At 39.6% G+C, this 14,056-nt stretch overlaps 1 protein-coding gene across 1 annotated transcript in view; it reads left to right on the top strand.

Moving 5' to 3' along the window:
• Nucleotides 1-690: 690 nt before the first annotated feature.
• Nucleotides 691-14,056, top strand: part of LOC119086401 (mucin-22-like) — a 31,614-nt gene continuing 18,248 nt past the window's right edge. Inside the window, 9 exon segments of the mRNA XM_037197807.1 lie at nt 691-832; nt 3,952-4,011; nt 5,915-6,001; nt 7,539-7,610; nt 9,614-9,700; nt 10,374-10,454; nt 11,233-11,295; nt 12,570-12,662; nt 13,106-13,171. Of these exon segments, the coding sequence (XP_037053702.1) occupies nt 691-832; nt 3,952-4,011; nt 5,915-6,001; nt 7,539-7,610; nt 9,614-9,700; nt 10,374-10,454; nt 11,233-11,295; nt 12,570-12,662; nt 13,106-13,171 (751 nt within the window).

Here is a 14,056-nt window from a genome sequence, read left to right as displayed (position 1 = left end):
TCGAACTCACAGAGATCTGCATGCCTCTGCCTCCCAAGTGCTGGGATTAAAGGCTTGCGCCACCACTGCCCGGCTCAGAAATTTTTCTTTTAATGCTAGTTTTTCAGTCAAATTTCTCAACCTTCTTGTTTATAATGACATGAAACTGTATCCCCTGTGATCATGTGCATATCCAAAAGAAATAGGAAAGGAAGAAGAAAATCTCAGGACTAGATGTTGTTGGCCAGGAATGCCTTTCAATGTGGAAATGTATTTATGAGCTTTCTGCCTGAAATAGACATCTCTTCCCTGTCCTATACTGTCTCCAGAGGCCCTTGGTCAGGTTTTCTGAGCACACAATTGAATCATATTCTATCACTTTGCAGAAAAATAAATAGGCCTCACTAGTCTAAGAGTTAGGGTTTTAATGTCTTATGATACACCTATAGGGTCTAAATTAGTCTATTTTGGCCATGGGAAATCTTGGAGGCTCCATTTTAAAAGATCATTTAGTCCCCAGTATTCAGAAACAAAGGTGGGAACCAGTGTCTCAAAACCAGAGACTTTGAGGCCGTGAAAGCGATCTGCTAAAGCAGAGTCAGAGAAAAGACTGGTCAGTTCCCTATCTGTGAGGCTGATAGCTTTAAAGAAAGCAGCCACAGCGGGAACATAGGGAGCGCTGCAGAGGAAGTTTGGGGGTGGAATTGAAGCATGCCATGCAGAGGAACAGCTACCCCTAATGTGTTCCGGGTCCAGGGTGTGCTGTTTAATGAGGCTCACTCCTCTCAGTGCCATCCCAGAGTTGGTTCACCACAGCCAGGTTTGGAGCAGCTCTGGTGTGGGAACGAGAGTGGTATTGGACGTGCTTGGATGATACTTAGAATGATGTCCTCCTGCTGACCTGTGAATTTTTCTATCTGACACAGGAGTGAGGTGGAAAACTATGTAGGCAATTCCTTTGGCTGGTGGTATTCATCAAATAGGAAGTGGGTCTCTGGCCAGTAAGCAGGAGAAAAGTTAAGGGAGAGAGAGAGAGAGAGAGAGAGAGAGAGAGAGAGAGAGAGAGAGAGAGAGAGAGAGAGAGAGAGAAATAAAGAAGGAAGGAAGGAAAGATGTAAATGAAAATAACATGAAGGAACTTAGTAACTATTGAGAAATCTCACCGCCAGCACCTCTGAGTATGGCCTGTAATTTTCTACAAGGGTGTGTGTGTTGGGGTGTCAATGGTGATGGGAGCCTTTTGCTGACATTTAATGCCACCTGTAGCATCCTGGGAGTTGTTTTGGTCCTCTGTGGAGATGCAGAGATTCTTTACTAAAATGCCAAATTTTCAGATGGATTAATGTGAAATAGTTTTAGAGTTTATTGGAAGTGTTTCAACATAGATTGCGGCATGGGTAGAATGATGGAAGGTGGAGAGATGAGCATGGGTGGAGGGAAGGAAGCAAGGAGGTGTGAGCATGAATGGAAAGGAAGCAGGGGTGCAGGGAAAGAAGGGGAGATATGAGCAGGGATGCTGGGAATTAAAGGGAGAGATAAGCAGCTGTGGGAGAAAGGAAGGAAGATTTGAGCAGGAGTGGGGGGAGGGAGGGAGGAGATAAGCAGGAGAAGGATGGACAGCATGCTTAGGAAAAGCACAGTGCACACAAGGTTAGGTTTGGTTAGGTAGTATAAACAGAATTAACTACTTCTTATGTTTCTACCGTGAGAAAGTTCCCCATTAGAGACTTTTCAGCCATTTTCATGTTAAATCATGGCTGCTTTGATTTTCCCCAAGGAGATTTTTAGTAAATAGCATACTGTTTGTTTTATTGGGGGGGGGGGCGGGGGAGGGATATTGTACCAATGGCAGTAAGTCTAGTGGCAATGGAAGGTTCTGGATTTATTTTGTTTTTGTTTTTTTCCCCCCAAGTTTAGTGTTTTTTCTTTTATTGCAAATAGATTTTTTATACAATATGATCTGATTACAGTTTCCCCTCCCCCTGCTCCTTGTTTTTCCTCCCCATCTTCCTTTTCAACCAGATCCACACCCTTTCCAAGTCTCTCATTAGCAAGTAAATAGTTGTTTCAGGAATAATATGAAGAGAAAATAAGATAAAACAAAAGCAAACACATCAAAATAGGAGGAAACAACTAAAGGAGAAAAAGATCCAAAGAGAAGGACATGAAATGCATGGAGATGCAGACACACGTGTGCACACACAGACATCCCACAACAACACAAAACCGGAAGCCGTAATCCACAAGCAAAGAATACCCTGACTTAACAGTGTGAGATGCAGAATCTCCCAGACACCTGATTTTATTTGCTGTCCATCTACTGCTGGGCATGCAGCCTACCCTTAAGAGTGGTTTGCTTCCCCAGTGAGACTCACTTGGAGAAATCTAAATTTTCATTTTCAACTTATTACTAACTGGAAATAGTTTCCGGGTTAGGGATGAGGGCATGTGTCCACTTCGTTTGGCCCTCATCCTGGGTTTCTTGATATCCATAGTAAAGGCATCGTTCATCTAGTTAGTGTTTTCACACTCCCGGTTGCTATGGGCAAGAATCCTTTGTTCAAGACATTTACATATCCCAAATGTAAAGCAGCTCAGTTTCACTGAAATTGAAGTAAGATACTTTGATTAGTGTGTACACTACTCTTTGCTCTTCCACTTACCAAATTCTAAGATGATGTGTCTGGAATAAGTTAACTTTTTATCTGACATGTAATCATCATCATCATCATCATTATTATTATTTTGCTTCAGTAGAAGTTGAGTTGATAGCATGCCTTTTTTTTTTTGATACAGCTTCTTGAGGCCCAAGTATTCATTCCAGCATGATTATTGCTGAGCTTGTATCCATGGTTTATCCATGAGATTTTTAAAACTGTATTTTACTATGCATAATTCTCTATTAAAACAGGTACCACAAGTTGATCTGAGTACACTACATCTGGACCACCCAGTACTCCAGGTAATTTGATTTGTGGCTTTGGGGGTGTTTAAAAAAAATAGACACGTGCACATACAAATGTAAGTTTGAAGGAATCTGTTGGTTACTAATTTACAGGGACCGGATGTCACTGTGCCACTGTGTTTACAATATTGAGCCTCTTAGTGTTTCCTGAGGAAAAGATTTAGGACACCAATGAGGTGTTTAAAGAAATTTTATGATAATGAGAAAAATTATGTTTTAGGGAAATTTTAATAAAGCACATCAATTCTCCTTCATCACTTTAGACATAGTTATAAACTGCTCTAAACGAATTAGGAGTATAACCTATGTCCTCACAATCTGAGTAAAGCTACTCTATGGAAAAGAGAGTGGTTAGACAATTCATAAGCAGACAATAAAAGCATTGTAAGAAGTGTTTAAAATTTTTCATGAAATACCTATTTCTGTTTTCCTGACATTTAAGCCTGACCCTGAGATTTCATATCAAATTACTTATCTAGATCAAAGGGTGATTAGAAATATACAGGCAGATTTGAAATTTCAAGGTACTTGTCAGTCCCTTTCATCTAGGGAAAGTACATTTTCCACATGCATACATGATTGCATTATTAGTATTAATAATAGTGGTGGACTAAGCCGCACCTTGGACTTGCTTGTTTTGTGGCTTCTAATAAAGATTGGCTTATAATGTAAAAGATTATCTTATTTTTCAACCTGAACAGACGGCTGTGAAATAGATATAGGATGTTAGTGATTGGGCATGATCCCAAATGAATTGTCTCTAAGGATTTCAGAACACACAAATGACCAATTGGGCCCAGAAAGAAAATTGAATTTCAGAGATAATTATCCATATGAATTTGGCAAATCTTAGCTCTCAAGAGCAATTTTACATATTCATAAGGATAAGGAACTGTACCTTGACAATAACATTTAACTTTCAAATTAGAAGTCCCATATCCTTTTAAATATGTCTTAAGTCAATGTATGCTTCAACTTAAATATTATCTATACTTTGTATTGAATAGAAAAAGGATCCCATGTTCCAGAAGCAACTCCCACATACTCAGAAGCCAATAAAGATGCGGGTAAGTGACTATCACTCAGTGTCTGTTCATGTTTAGTCTAACCCAGCACCTGAAAGTAGTCACAAAGTAACAAAAATCTGAAACTAATTGAAGACAATTGCCCTTCCTTCACCCATTTATTTGAGCACTCCATGTTTGAATGATATGCCATGCATACTGTTTGTTATTAGTGCGCAGGAATACAGCATATGAAATAATCTATGTACACATACATATATGCATTTCTACTTAAAAATTGTAATCTAATTTTTCCACTCATATGATATAAATGGTGTCACATTCACCCAGGATAAATCTCCCTATTAAAAGAAAAGTCAACTAGGAAACATCAGCTTCCTCCCCTTCCTCCCTCATATTAGACACAACACCCCCCCACCCCCCCACCCGCGAAGGAAAAATAGATGTTTCCATTTCATTAATGCTGGTTGAAAAGACAGAGCTAGAGGATAATGCAGAAACATAAGGAAGATAATTGATAGCGTTAGCAGTCTGATATCAAACATCCTGATAGTCTATTATTGTTCACTTTGAGAGGGACTACTGTACCATCAGCTAGGGAAGCATCTGGAACCCTGTTGCTGTCCTGAGGTCCAGTCTCTAAGACAGCACTCAGGGCTCAAAGGGAAATCAACAGCATGGCAAAGCTAGGACTTTTCTGTCTGAGGGGTTGGGGAAAAATGAAAAAAACAAAAACAAAAACAAAAAAACCCTCACACATTCTCTTGATGGTTTCATTCTTTATTCTCTCATTTTTTTTTCTTCCATTGCTCCCTGTATTCTTTTCCCTCCACTTTTAAATCCTCCAACAGAATCTCCCAGGCATTACAAATGTCATAAAGAGGTACATTCCAGTCTCAAGTGAATGATTGTAGATAAAGCCATGTCCCAGGCAGGGGAAAGGCAGTTCAAACTCACTCATGATTATGTAAACATTTGGAACTCACACTCTGTAATTAGAAGTTATAAATTCCAAATTCTCCTAGATTACAGAATTGCCTGGTGAGCACTGGGCTAAGAGTGTCTTAGATTCTAAGGCTGTGGATCTGTGGAGGAGTTGACCATTGTGGTAGATGTCATAAACTATAGTTTTTTTTTCTTTCTGTGAACCAAACATAGCCAAACAAATCAAATCAGAAGGAGTATACTCTGCTCACAGTTTGAGGCGAATTCCTCATGCCAGGGAAACCACAGAAGTGGGAGTGGTACAGATGGAATCGTGGGGTCACAAGGAAGCTGTTCACACTGTGCTCACACTGAGGAGGCAGAGTGAGGAATGCTGGTCCTCTCATGCTCTGTCCCTTCTCTTTCACATTCAGTCTAGGGGTGCAACTCATTGATTGTCATGTTCTTATATGTTGGCCTTTCCCTCTCTGTTGATATCCTCAGTGATAAGCACAGAAATGTGTTCCAAATGATAATCATTCCCAAAACAACTATCCAAAAGACTGGATTATATCTTGCCAGGTCTTTGCTTTGGGGCTAGTATTATTTAGTTCCTCCATAGTTGTTAAAAAATAGGGGGATGTCATGATCTCATGCATCCTCATGCTTTTTAATGAAATTAACAGTCTAATGACATGAGATCCTAAAGATACATTGCAGAATAGTCAGGTGGGCAAATATGCTTGCAGGGTCTTAAGTCAGTTCTAAAATGCCCAACATTCCTCCATGAGGATTTTGACAAACCTCTATAATTATTGTGTTTTCTAGTTAATGAATATTTAACCAAATTAGTAGGTTGTCAAATTAAACACTCTTCTGAAAAAGAAATTGCCATTGAACTATGTAAGAGTAGAGACTTTCTTTTTGTAACAGGAAAAAAAATGGCTATTTCAATTTTTATTTTTGAGAAAAGTCTCCCTTTATTTTTTCTTACTCATTTTTTAACCATACTAAACTACAGTCACACCTGGGGCAGCTTCTGCATCCACCTCTGAAGGGGCAGGGGGCAGCACTGTACTACCTGCAAGGACTGGAGCCCCAGGATCAGGTAAGACTCTTTCTTTAGCCTTTGGAGAGGTTTTAGCAGCTCATCCATTCCCATGATGCCTCAGGTGACGGTATAGAAATTTGATCTGTATGTGTGAGGAAAATTCAGGGCAGAGGAGGCAATGCAAGAATGTATCTTCTCATGTTTTATTGTTCAAGTCCATTCATATAAATAGGATGTCTGGATTCATATAAGTTTCAACATCCAAATTATTTGATTTCCCTTGAGAAAGAATTTGTCATTAAAGATCCTAAGGGTAGACACTTTTACATCATAAGAGGGGGGAAAAAGAATATTTTAATTCTTATTCCTAAGAAAAATCTCCCTATCAATTTTCTTATTTATCTTTTTAACTACAATAAAAATCAGGCACACCAGGGGCATCATCTGGAACCACCTCGGGAAGGGCAGGAAGCAGCACCCCTCTACCAGCAAGCACTGGAGCCCCAGGTTCAGGTGAGACTCTTTAGCTTTTGGAGATGTCTCAGCAGCTCATCCATTCCCATGATACCTCAGGTGATCGTCGGGAAATTGAAACTCTATGTGTGAGTAAAATTCATGGCATTTGATGTGGCGTAGAATCTGTCTACTCATGTTTTATCCTGCAAGTCCATTTATATAAGTAAGGAGGTCTGACATCCTATGAGTCACCAACATTCAGGATTTCCTGTCATAGGGAGCACAGTGACATCCTCAGGGCACACAACCATCACTCAAGCCTCCAGTCTATCCCCAGCCTCTGCCAGCAGCAAACCAGGTAAGCAAAAGAGAGGAGGCTATGAGTTCTCAGTTGTCAAATGGAGGGCTGAATATATCTCTATTTATTTAAATGTGAATGTAGGAGTGGCAAGTATATTAAAAGGCTATGAGTCGCCATGTGCCAAAAGGGGACTGAGTCTATGTCCATTTATTTACATTGGAATGTAAGAATGGCATGTATGTTACAAGGCTATGAGTCCTCAGGTGTGAAATGAGGGGCTAGTGATATCTCCATTTATTCACAAGGGAATGCAGGAATTCCTTGCATAGTTAGAGAAAGCAAGCTAGCATTAGAAAGAGGGTTGCATTAATTGATTTTTCTCTTATCTTATTCTGTAATTAGGTTGCTAATGTGTACTTTGGGACAATTATGACCCTGTTTTCTTATTTTGAGCTTAGGGACACTGAGCCATGAGGACTAAGGGTTACTATCCTGACTCTAAGTTAACATTAAGTAAAAAATACCTGAATGTCTTCTTTGTCATTGTTATTAAATATGATTTCTTATATGAAGCACCCAAGCTAAAAAATATTTGAAAGACCCAGTTGGTTTCAATAAGCATATGAGTACAGGATTCAAATAGATGACTATGAAGGAACACAGTCATATTCCCATGCAAAATCAAATAAATCCATCAAGGATTCTCCATATCATATAAAATATACAAAGATTGAAGCAGCAATAGGAACTATATATAAATAAATGAAGACACTTGAGATCAGAGAGAAGTGTGGTCTTCTGCTATTTCATAGTCATGACATTGTGTTTCTTTGAAAGGAACAACTGGATCATCAGTGGGAACCACAAGGTCCTCAAGCAGTGAGATGACCTCAGCTGAAGTCAGTGCAGGTGAGTTGAGGCTGTGTCCTGGAGAGGCTGCCTGAAAAATGGAGAGTGGTTTGTCTATACATTATTCATTTTAAAGAACCACAGTTAAAACAGGTATATATATATATATATAGGTTTTTGGGGACGGGGTTTCTATGTGTAACTTTGCGCCTTTCCTGGGACTCACTAGGTAGTCCAGGCTGGCCTCGAACTCACAGAGATCTGCCTGGCTCTGCCTCTCGAGTGCTGGGATTAAAGGCGTGAGCCACCACCGCCCGGCTAAAACAGGTATATTTTTAAAATGTGTGTGGACAACTTTTATTGTCAACACAATTCAAGATGTCAAGAGATATTTTTAAGAAATAGAATGAAAATAGGGATCTGAGGAGATGCATCTCATTAAATCCTCACTGCAGGCTCCGAAGAGGATGCTGAGCTGACACACAACTCCAGTCTCTTACTATGAATCAATTCGGTATACACAAATTCCCTCATATCCAATTAATCAATCAGTGCTCTGAAGGATTGTCTTGGTAGTGGCAAATTTCATTAATGCTCGTTGAAAAGACAGAACTAGAAGATAATGCAGAAACATAAGGAAATAATTGATAGCGTTAGCAGTCTGATATCAAACATCCTGATAGTCTATTATTGTTCACTTTGAGAAGGACTACTGTACCTTCAGCTAGGGAAGCATCTGGAACCCTATTGCTGTCCTGAGGTCCAGTCTCTAAGACAACACTCAGGGCTCAAAGGGAAATCAACAGCACGGCAAAGCTAGGACTTTTCTGTCTGAGGGGTTGGGGAAAAATGAAAGAAAAAAAAAAAAAACCCTCACACATTCTCTTGATGGTTTCATTCTTTATTCTCTCATTTTTTTTCTCCCATTGCTCCCTGGGTTCTTTTCCCTCCACTTTTAAATCCTCCAACAGAATCTCCCAGGCATTACAAATGTTATAAAGAGGTACATTCCAGTCTCAAGTGAATGATTGTAGATAAAGCCATGTCCCAGGCAGGGGAAAGGCAGTTCAAACTCACTCATGATTATGTAAATATTTGGAACTCACACTCTGTAATTAGAAGTCATAAATTCCAAATTCTCCTAGATTACAGAATTGCGTGGTGAGCACTGGGCTAAGAGTGTCTTAGATTCTATGGCTGTGGATCTGTGGAGGAGTTGACCATTGTGATAGATGTCATGAACTATAGTTTTTTTTTTCTTTCTGTGAACCAAACATAGCCAAACAAATCAAATCAGAAGGAGTATACTCTGCTCACAATTTGAGGCAAATTCCTCATGCCAGGGAAACCACAGAAGTGGGAGTGGTACAGATGGAATCGTGGGGTCACAAGGAAGCTGTTCACACTGTGCTCACATTGAGGAGGCAGAGTGAGGAATGCTGGTCCTCTCATGCTCTGTCCCTTCTCTTTCACATTCAGTCTAGGGGTGCAACTCATTGATTGTCATGTTCTTATATGTTGGCCTTTCCCTCTCTGTTGATATCCTCAGTGATAAGCACAGAAATGTGTTCCAAATGATAAACATTCCCAAAACAACTATCCAAAAGATTGGTTGTATCTTGCCAAGTCTTTGCTTTGGGGCTAGTATTATTAGTTACTCCATAGTTGTTAAAAAATAGGGGGATGTCATGATCTCATGCATCTTCATGCTCTTTAATGAAATTAACAGTCTAATGACATGAGATCCTAAAGATACATTGCAGAATAGTCAGGTGGGCAAATATGCTTGCAGGGTCTTAAGTCAGTTCTAAAATGCCCAACATTCCTCCATCAGGATTTTGACAAACCTCTATAATTATTGTGTTTTCTAGTTAATGAATATTTAACCAAATTAGTAGGTTGTCAAATTAAACACTCTTTTGAAAAAGAAATTGCCATTGAACTATGTAAGAGTAGAGACTTTCATTTTGTAACAGGAAAAAAATGGCTATTTCAATTTTTATTTTTGAGAAAAGTCTCCCTTTATTTTTTCTTACTCATTTTTTAACCATACTAAACTACAGTCACACCTGGGGCAGCTTCTGCATCCACCTCTGAAGGGGCAGGGGGCAGCACTGCACTACCTGCAAGGACTGGAGCCCCAGCATCAGGTAAGACTCTTTCTTTAGCCTTTGGAGAGGTTTTGGCAGCTCATCCATTCCCATGATGCCTCAGGTGATGGTATAGAAATTTGATCTGTATGTGTGAGGAAAATTCAGGGCAGAGGAGGCAATGCAAGAATGTATATTCTCATGTTTTATTATTTAAGTCCATTCATATAAATAGAATGTCTGGATTCATAAGTCCCAACCTACAAATTATTTGATTTCCCTTGAGAAAGAATTTGTCATTAAAGATCCTAAGGGTAGACACTTTCACATCATAAGAGGGGGAAAAAGAATATTTTAATTCTTATTCCTAAGAAAAATCTCCCTATCAATTTTCTTATTTATCTTTTTAACTACAATAAAAATCAGGCACACCAGGGGCATCATCTGGAACCACCTCGGGAATGGCAGGGAGCAGCACCCCTCTACCAGCAAGCACTGGAGCCCCAGGTTCAGGTAAGACTCTTTAGCTTTTGGAGATGTCTCAGCAGTTCATCCATTCCCATGATGCCTCAGGTGATCGTCGGGAAATTGAAACTCTATGTGTGAGTAAAATTCATGGCATTTGATGTGGCGTAGAATCTGTCTACTCATGTTTTATCCTGCAAGTCCATTTATATAAGTAAGGAGGTCTGACATCATATGAGTCACCAACATGCAGGATTTCCTTTCATAGGGAGCACAGTGACATCCTCAGGGCACACAACCATGACTCGAGCCTCCAGTCTATCCCCAGCCTCTGCCAGCAGCAAACCAGGTAAGCAAAAGAGAGGAGGCTATGAGTTCTCAGTTGTCAAATGGAGGGCTGAATATATCTCTATTTATTTAAATGTGAATGTAGGAGTGGCAAGTATATTAAAAGGCTATGAGTCTCCATGTGCCAAATGGGGACTGAGTCTATGTCCATTTATTTATATTGGAATGTAATAGTGGCATGTTTGTTACAAGGCTATGAGTCTTTAGCTGTGAAATGAGGGCTAGTGATATCTCCATTTATTCACAAGGTAATGCAGGATTCCTTGCATATTTAGGGAAAGCAAGGTAGCATTAGAAAGAGGGTTGCATTAATTCATTTTTCTCTTATCTTATTTCATATTTAGGTTTCTAATGTGTACTTTGGGGCAATTATGATTCTGATTGCTTCCTTATAGCTTAGGGACTCTGAGCCATGAGTTCTAAGGGTTACTATCCTGACTCTAAGTTAGCATTAAGTAAAAAATTTCTGAATGTCTTCTTTGTCATGGTTATTAAATGTGTTTTTTTATATAAAGCACTGAGGCCAAATAATATCTGAAAGACCCAGTTGGTTTCAATAAGCATATGAGTACTGGATTCAAATAGATGAATATGAAGGAAGACAGTCATAATCCCATGCAAAATCAAATAAATCCAGCAAGGATTCCTCTACATCATATGAAATTTACCAAAATTGAAGCAGCAATAGGAACTATATATAAATAAATGAAGACACTGAGATCAGAGAGAAGTGCGGTCCTCTGCTATTTCATAGTCATGACATTGTGTTTCTTTGAAAGGAACAACTGGATCATTAGCGGGAACCACTAGCAATGAGATGACCTCAGCTGAAGTCAGTGCAGGTGAGTTGAGGCTGTGTCCTGGAGAGGCTGAGGCTGTGGTCAAAATGGAGAGTGGTTTGTCCATACTTTATTCATTTTATACAACTGCAATTGATGCATATATATTAATAAAACATATATGGAACTTCCTTATTGACCCATTTCAAGATGCAGAGACCAATTTTTAACAAATACAATGAAAATAGGCATCTGGCGAGATGCATCTCATGAAAGTTCTACTATGGGCTCTGATGAGGATGCTGAGATAGGACATAGAACTCCAGTGTCTTAATGTCAAACAAGTTAATATGTACAAGTTCGCTCATATCCAACAAATCAGTATGAACTACTTCATTTATACCCAAGAAGTCAGTGAGTTCTCTGAAGGACATCTGCATCATGGAAGTATTTGTGATTGCATGTTGAAAAGAAGAAAAGAGAGGAGGATGCAAGAATATAAGGAAGCTAATTGATAGAGTTAGCATCCTTATCAATATCCTGTATCAAACATTGTGATAGTCCCTTATTGTTCACTTTGAAAGGGACTACTACACCATCCTTGGGGAAACATCTGGAGCCCCAAGCAGTGAATTTACCCTGCCTTCAGACAAGTCAAGTGAGGACAGGCTGATGTGAGGAAGTCATGGATTTTAACAAAGTAGATCATCTTACCATGACCCAGCTCATTATTAATCAAAGTATAAAATTTAATTGGAAATGTGAGGACTAAAATAAAAAGAGAGAATAATGTCATTTTTAAGAGACTATCTCCTCCCTAGGGCAGTAAAACAAGGCTCTTGATAACATGGCATTAGGTACAAAGGGTAGGCATGATCAAAAAGAAAATCACTGGACTCATTACTTCTCATGATATGACACTGGGATGGTGTTCCACTTTCCAAGTAGAAGGACAGACAGACATTAGCCAGGAGGCAGAGATGTGTCAGTGCTCCATCCCAGATGCATTTCCAGAGTTGCCAGTCTCTAAAGAAATGCCTCAACACCAAGTGCTGTCCTGAGAGAGAGAACACTCTGGTGTTTTAGAAATTATTTGTCTAACACACTTGGAATATGACAAATTATTATTTTGCCAGAGATCATTGAGAACACAGAAGCAATTAGGCTGGGGATGTAGAGTTTAAGTTTGGATCTTGGGTCTGATGTGAGGTAAACAGTGACTTTAAAAAGTCAAGTGAAGATAGCCAACAACTGGACAGCATAAATTTTCCCTGGCCAGATGGCTTCCTGACAGGTTGTTATTTTGAAGAAAAATAAAAATGTTGTTTGTGTCTCAGGAACTGTAGTCCCTACTGAAGCCACATCAAGGGACAATGAAGCCAGCACACCCAGGGAACCCAGCAGCAGTGCTATAAGCCAAGGAACCCCAGGTCAGTCAGAGAGTGCATTTCATTAGTCGCAACTCCTTGGGTAGAGATGAAGCTTGGGCGACTGGGTGGATATGTTCAGAGTGAATCTCTCCATATTTCCCTTCTGAGGACTAGTACATGTTGCCAGCATGGGTCCTTTGTTTTGCACGCACAACAGGACAGTCTGTGGGAGTTACAACAGGGGCCAACAAGGGGGCCACACCTGGAGTCCCAGGCACAGAGGCCACCACTGGAAGCCCCACAGGCAAGACAAGAACTCCCTGGGGACTTCTTGGAGGGGCCAAATGCTAGTATTGTCCTGAGCTGTGATCAGGAATTCAAGAAAAAGTGTCCAAAGATCACACTGTAGAAGTTATTGGCATAAATGTAACTTTGAAATGACTTGGGAGGCTTCTGTGGCCATAATTATCTGTGACCTTCAAGCATCATTCTTATGCCCTTAGGAACGAGTGGAGGTTCACATTCAGCCAGCACCGGAGCTCCTAGTGAAAACACATCTTCAGTAACAGGTAATGAGTGAGCTCATCAGGGGTCACCCAGGCAGCAGACAAGTGAACATTTCGTGTAACATGTAAGGCAATTAGGAACTGTGGAGGATTTGACGATTGCCATAGACGTCATGTACTATAGTTACTGTGAACAAAGCATAACCAAAGCTAATCAAATTAGAAGGGGTTTATATTGCTAATAATTTGAGGTAGATTCCTCATGCCAAGGAAACCATAGAAGTGGGAGTGGTACAGATGGAATCATGGGATCACAAGGAAGCTGTTCACACTGTGCTCACACTGAGGGGGCAGAGTGAAAAATGCTAGTCCTCTCATGCTCTGTCCTTTCCCTTTCACATTCAGTCTAGGGGTGCAGCTCATTGGTTGTCATGTTCTTATATGTTGGCCTTTCCCTCTCTGTTGATATCCTCAGTGATAAGCTCAGAGATGTGTTCCAAATGATAAACATTCCCAAAACAACTATCCAAAATATTGAATATATTAGCAAGTATATGTTTTGGGACTAGTATTACTGTAATCACTCCATAGTTGCTAAAAAATAGGAGGATGCCATGATCTCATGCATCTTCATGTTTTTTAATGAAATTAACAGTGTTATGATGTGGGAGCATAAAAGTATGTTGGAGAATATTCAGATGAGCAAAGATGCTCACAGGATATTAAGTCAGTTCTAAAATGCCCAACATTCCTCCATGAGGAATTTGATTATTGTATTTTCTTATTAATGAATATTTAAACAAATCAGTAGGTTGTCAAATTAATGGATTTCCCTCTAGAAAGAAGTTGTCAATAAAGTTTTTAAGGGTAGGAACTTTCATTTCATAAAGGGAAACATGTATAATTTTTATTTTTATTCTTTAAAAAAAATCACCTTTAAAATTTTCT

This window comes from Peromyscus leucopus, chromosome 20, assembly GCF_004664715.2.
Source record: "Peromyscus leucopus breed LL Stock chromosome 20, UCI_PerLeu_2.1, whole genome shotgun sequence".
In the NCBI taxonomy this organism is placed as follows: domain Eukaryota; kingdom Metazoa; phylum Chordata; class Mammalia; order Rodentia; family Cricetidae; genus Peromyscus; species Peromyscus leucopus.
The sequence above is the reverse complement of the archived record's forward strand: the minus strand, read 5'-3'. Positions and strand labels throughout refer to the sequence as shown.